Here is a 6,144-nt window from a genome sequence, read left to right as displayed (position 1 = left end):
TAAAAAAAAAAAAAAAAAAAAAAAAAAAAAAAAGCATTGCTGCTCGGTTTCATGAAGTAAAAATCATTGACGCTCACGGAACATTCTAGTAATTAGGCCGCTTTGTCAGTGTAAGTGCTTAACTACAAATAGACATGGGACAAATAAAACACATTGCTGTACATTTCTGGTTATTTCCTAATATTTCTGCACATATAAGAATGTGGAGTTTTGCAAGTTGTTCGTAAATGTGTGCAAAATGAGCTGCAGATGCATTTTCAAGCACATTTTCAAAATTATTTATTTGTGCAGGAAGTAATTGTGTCAGATAGGTTTATCTATTCAGTCTGTGCAATTGAATTGAATTGACACATTGGTTTAGGAAAAATATTTTTTGAATGCATTTTAAAGCTCATAATTTATTTTGTACTAAAAAAAAAAAGAAGAAAAAAATACAAATGTAATTTATTCATTGAAATCACATTTATACATTTCAACAAATACACTGACAATCACCTGTGAGAAGGGTTGTCTCTGTCACCATAGCAACAGCAGGTCGGTACATGTAAACACTGGTTGCTATGGAGACAGCTGTTTAAATGAAATCAGTCGTCCGGTCAGTTACAAACACATCGGCAAAATGGAGAACGAGTCGCATAAAGTTGACCAAAGATTTGAGTTCTTAGAGAAGTGCGTGTCGAAAGCGTTTAATGTGAAGTCTGACCGCTGGCAGAAATGTGTCGCCACAGAGGAGCAGCGGCAGCTCATTCAGGACTTTCTGGATAAATCTGAACACAAGACTCTGGTTATATCGTTAAACTCCTCCGGACAGCTGATCCCTGCTCTCGGACTCTCGGGAACCGGGAAGAACAAGTCGGTTTATTTCGTTAAGCTGTGTAAAACCGCACTGTCCGCTGATAAAATGAAAACACAGTTGTTTTGTGGAGACGTGTGCCACTCTCCTCTGGAGCAGTTCTCAGTGCTGGTGGAGAAGGTGAGTCGATGGCCGAATCGCCAATGAGTCATTCTTTGGAACCGGTTCTTTTAAACGAATCATTTAGATTCGCAATAAAGTTTAGTGACGTGAGGCTACTTGCTAAAAACTGTTAAAGTATTAACTTAGAAGCATACTAGAGAGCATTAGTAGCTACCAAAATACAGTATCTGACACTAGTTTACAACAAACTGCAGCGCTATTAGGATATACAACGTGTATCTTGGGTTGAAATCGTCTCTCTCTCTTAATTAATTCGCTTTTAAGTGACATCTGTGTTATTAATTTATATTTTATTTACCGTGACACTATTTCAGCAGTCCTCTATTTGTGTTATTATCTATAGAGTCAAGAGTAGTGATGTCCGTTTCGTCAACGAATCATTCATTTGAGTCGGTTCTTTTGAAAGAATCGGTCAAACCAGTACACAAAGCTGTCTGAAAGAATCGGTTCACGTCTTAGTTCGCACCATTCCAGGAGAGTTTCTGAGTTCATTCACACTTAGAGAGGATGGATGAAGCGCTGTTTACATTCAATCGACTGAAACCAAATATGCAAAGATATTTTCCATGAATAGGGTCTTCGTTAAGTTCAATATATTTCACACAGGTAATGTTTTAATGCTCTGTTTTAAATTATTACTATTTTTTTTAATCGTATAACATTATGAAGTTATAAACAAATGCCCATGTCTCTTTTCCCATACATATAATGGATGTTGTCTAATGGAAGGAAGTGTACTTGATTGTAGTTTCAGTAGTGAGATATTATAACCCTGTTCGAAATTCTTTTCTCTTCCACAGCTCATCTAAAGATTTAGTTATTCACTGTCAGATTTGTTTTTTTTGCTAAAGATTTGTTTTGTTCAGGTATTTTGCACTGTCCTCATAGTTTTGTTATTGAAGCCACAGACACACTAAATGCAGAACTGTCAGCATGAGGAAATTCTGCTGGCTATGCCTGTAAATTTGACAATCTTTATATGACAAGACGTCGAACAGTGTGCACAAGCACGTTACAGCACACAAATTATCCTTATGTGATCATTAAGAGACATGTCATCTTTAGTTCAGAAACTCATTCTCATTCACCATTGTTCAGGGCTTACACAAACAGGACAGGCAGTCTGAGGCCAGCAAAACATCACAGCAGTTTCTAAGCAGTGACCATTGACCTGCCTGTCACTATAGCAGTACCAGGTCGATTCATGTAAACACTGGGTTAAACAATGAGTTAATGTAATCACATTATGGTGTAATTATATACTTGACACCACAAACATTGTATTAAAGGGTTGGTGAAGTGTATGATTTCAGGACTTTTTATTGTGTTCATGTGTTTCTCTGACAGAAAGTCATTTCGGATGAAAGTCTCCACAAGAATTACAGTTTAGTAAATTAGGGAATTGTCCAAATATCACAGCATTTTCTACTTTCATCTTTCCCGTGTGTTGAGGTTGTGGAACCGGTGTTGTCCAATGCGAGGAACCACCGGGACTTTCCTCATGTGGTTTCTCAGGACCTCATGCGACACATCCACGTGCTCAAAAACAACGTGTTTGTTATTGCTGGACAAGTCAAAGGCAAAACCCACCTTCCCGTGCCTCCAGGATTCGAGCAGTTTGAGCCAGTCGCTCATGAGGGAGATAAGAGGTGGGTTCATGGAGCCACTACATTTTAATAAACGTCTTTTTGTCTTAATCCGTGTGCTGTGCTGAATATTCTTTATAATTCCAATTTGGTTTTCCACTTTAAAAATGACCGGCCTTTTAAAAATTGCTTGTAAATCGTACTTTTACATTAAATGTTCCCTCCTGGTGGAATGCTCTGCCCAACTCAATCCTAGCAGCTGAGTCCTTAGCCATCTTCAAGAATCGGCTAAAAACACATATCTTCCATCTTTATTTGACCCTCTAACTCTAACACTCTCTATTCTAATTCTATTCTTTAAAAAAAAGACTTGCCCCTTTTAGACTTGCACTTTATTAATTTACTAACTGCTTATTTTCTTTTTTCTTTTTTTTAAACTAACACTAGCTTCTCTATTCTTTTTGTATTCTATTTGTTTTCTTTTTATAATTAACAAAAAGCCTCTAACATTAGCTTGCTCTATTCTTTTTCTATTCTATGTTTTCTTTTTATTTAATATGTAATTAAAAAAAACCTTGCTATGTGTACTGCATTAGGCTAACTGAGACTTGTTGTAGCACTTGCATATTGCTCTTTTGTTGATTTTGATTGCTTCCATTGTCCTCATTTGTAAGTTGCTTTGGAAAAAAGTGTCTGCTAAATGATTAAATGTAAATGTAAATCTCTCATTATGCTATAATATTACCAAATCTTGGATTCAATCTTTTTGTTAACTCAGTTAGCACAGGTTTTGTTACTTTCTAGAACTGATTGATCATGGGTCTTATTGATCTGAGCTTGTGCACATCAGTTTTTGAGCCAAAATTACATGCTAATATATATTATATTAGTTGGTTCTAAAAAGAAACACAAAACCTGTGCTAATTGAAATACAGCAAGCTGACAAAAATAACCTAATATTTGGTGATAATATAGCGTGGCAAGAGATTTATAAGCAATTTCATCATTTTTGACCAGAACTCCACAAGTGTAAATACCCCAAATAAAAAAAATCCCCAAAACGTACCAAAATTATCTTTGATTTGGGAAGCTGTGTGTGAGCAAAGTGCAAAATGCAAAAACATTAACTAGCGTTTTCAGGATCAAAATTACCAGAACACCACATGAGGGTTAGTTATTTTATTGGCATTGAGCATTAATTTGATGTTTGCAGTGGGCATCTTGTGGATAAACGACTCATTCATTCGATGGAGACTGTTGTGATCGATTGGAGTCATCAGGTCTATAAGGTCCTGAAGAAGGACTCATCAGAGCCATTACTTGAGGGCAAAAACCCCACTCCACATGCAGAGATTAAGTTCTGGAAAAACAGGTTAGTCCTGGGAATTCAGTCACTCAGATGTTGCCTGGAAAGCTCCTGCAGTCTTGTTTGTCCACGTTATGTTATGTTGTAGGCTTGCTGATCTTCAGGGAATTCATAACCAGTTCCAGTCCCCTCGAGTTCTGATGCTGGCTGAGCTCCTGGCTGCCGTCGACAGCAGTTATTATCCTGCCTTTGCAAAAATGCTCCGGGACGTTTCAGAAGGTATAACATCAGCTTCTGCCATCAAATATGCAATGCATTAATTGTGTGAAAGCTTTGAATCTTAATTGGATTTGTGATGTGTTTATTAAGCTCGAAGTGAGACGAGGGATATCAATACCTTCCTCAAGCCAATAGAGAAACTTGTAGAAGATGTGGAGAACGCAGACTTCAGCGAGGTGAAGGGGAAGATCGCTCCTCTCATGCATACAGTGTGTCTCATATGGGCAAACTCCAAATACTACAACAGCCCAGCCCGAATCATAGTGCTTCTACAGGAGATCTGCAACCTCCTCATCCAGCAGGTAAAGGGTCGGACACACTACATTCTATATTCCACTGACTTCCATTCATAGTTGTCAGTCAAACATCTATAGAACTGCAGCGCAAGCCTGTCAATTTTCCACCCATCTAACATCTAAAACAGGGATGGGCAACTTTGATAGTGACTAGGGCCAGCATTTTTTCTCCTTTATACCAAGGGGCCAGATTACTAATCCACGTCCACAAACCTTTTACACAGTCTTAAAGGGATAGTTCACCCAAAAATTAAAATTTGATGTTTATCTGCTTACCCCCAGGGCTTCCAAGATGTAGGTGACTTTGTTTCTTCAGTAGAAACCGTTGCAGTGTGTCAGTCTTATAATGGAAGTGAATGGGAATCACGGCTTTGAGAGTAAAAAAAAACATACACAAACAAAACCAAATTAAACTTTGCGGCTCGCGACGATACACTGATGTGTAAAGACACGAAACGATCGGTCTGTGCAAGAAACTGAACAGTATTTATATAGTTTGTTTTACCACTGATGCACTGCAATGTCTGAACTGTCCTGAGCTCATCCTCGACAGCCGGAGCGTGACGCGTCTTCTTCCTCTTCTTGCTTTATGGCGGATTGCAGACTTATAAGTGCATTACTGCCACCTATCTCTCAAATGGACCATTGACGCTCGTAATTGAGATTGTAGATGGATGGTCAATGGTCCATTTGAGAGATAGGTGTATATAGACGTATAAATACTTCTTATAAGTCTGTGATCCGCCGTAAAGCAAGAAGAAGAAGAAGACGCGTCGCGCACCGGCTGTCGAGGACGCGCTCAGGATGCGCTCAGGACAGTTCAGACAGTTCAAACATTGCAGTGCATCAGAGGTAAAAAAAATTATATACATACTGTTCAGTTTCTTGCACAGACCGATCGTTTCGTGTCTTTACACATCAACATATCGTCATGAGCCACAGGGTTTAATTTGGTTTTGTTTGTGTATTGTGTTTTTTTACTCTCAAAGCCGTGATTCCCATTCACTTCCATTATAAGACTGACAGACTGCAACGGTTTGAGTTAAAAATCTTCGTTTGTGTTCTACTGAAGAAACAAAGCCACCTACATCTTAAATGCCCTGGGGGTAAGCAGATAAACATAAAATTTTCATTTTTGGGTGAACTATCCCTTTAAGGCCCGTTCACACCAAGAGCGATAACTATAAAGATAACGATATTAGCATCCACACCAGCGAACGATATCATCAAGTGCATGCGCGTCTGTCGCTTTAAATTCTCGAGCTCATTACAGCAGGATTGATTCTGATTGGCTGTCAATGTTTTTATCGTTCATCAGCTGGAAAGAAATCGTTCTGAAAGTGATTCCAACGATATCGTTTCTCTGTGCCTTTGTTGTTATAGTTGTGGTGTGGACTCTGCTATTCTTTAATATTGAGAACGATTTTTAGAACTATATCTTTATCGTTATCTTTAAAGTTATCGTCCTTGGTGTGAACGGGCCTTTACTCAATTTCCTTTTTATTGAAGAAAATGAAAGTATAATTAATGTAATTTGTTTTTAAAGATTTAATTAACTATAAAACTTGTGCAGTTATGCTAATTCAGAAGGGAAACTTTGTTGTCAGTTGAACAAGCCAAATGTAAACATCTCAATTGCATTGTCTGCAAATTTGCAACAAACAAATGTACAGAGGTCCTATTTTTTATTAGTGGCCTACA

The 6,144-nt window shown here is 38.0% G+C and overlaps 1 protein-coding gene across 1 annotated transcript in view; it reads left to right on the top strand.

Annotated features, from left to right (window-relative positions):
- The first annotated feature begins 619 nt into the window (after nucleotides 1–619).
- Nucleotides 620–6,144, top strand: part of dnah9 (dynein, axonemal, heavy chain 9) — a 103,198-nt gene continuing 97,673 nt past the window's right edge. The window contains 5 exon segments of the mRNA XM_016239573.1: nucleotides 620–973; nucleotides 2,429–2,625; nucleotides 3,776–3,934; nucleotides 4,017–4,147; nucleotides 4,238–4,449. Coding sequence (XP_016095059.1) covers nucleotides 620–973; nucleotides 2,429–2,625; nucleotides 3,776–3,934; nucleotides 4,017–4,147; nucleotides 4,238–4,449 — 1,053 coding nt within the window.

Source organism: Sinocyclocheilus grahami, unplaced genomic scaffold (assembly GCF_001515645.1).
Source record: "Sinocyclocheilus grahami isolate Dianchi unplaced genomic scaffold, SAMN03320097.WGS_v1.1 scaffold569.1, whole genome shotgun sequence".
In the NCBI taxonomy this organism is placed as follows: Eukaryota; Metazoa; Chordata; class Actinopteri; order Cypriniformes; family Cyprinidae; genus Sinocyclocheilus; species Sinocyclocheilus grahami.
This window is presented reverse-complemented; position numbering and strand designations above follow the sequence as displayed.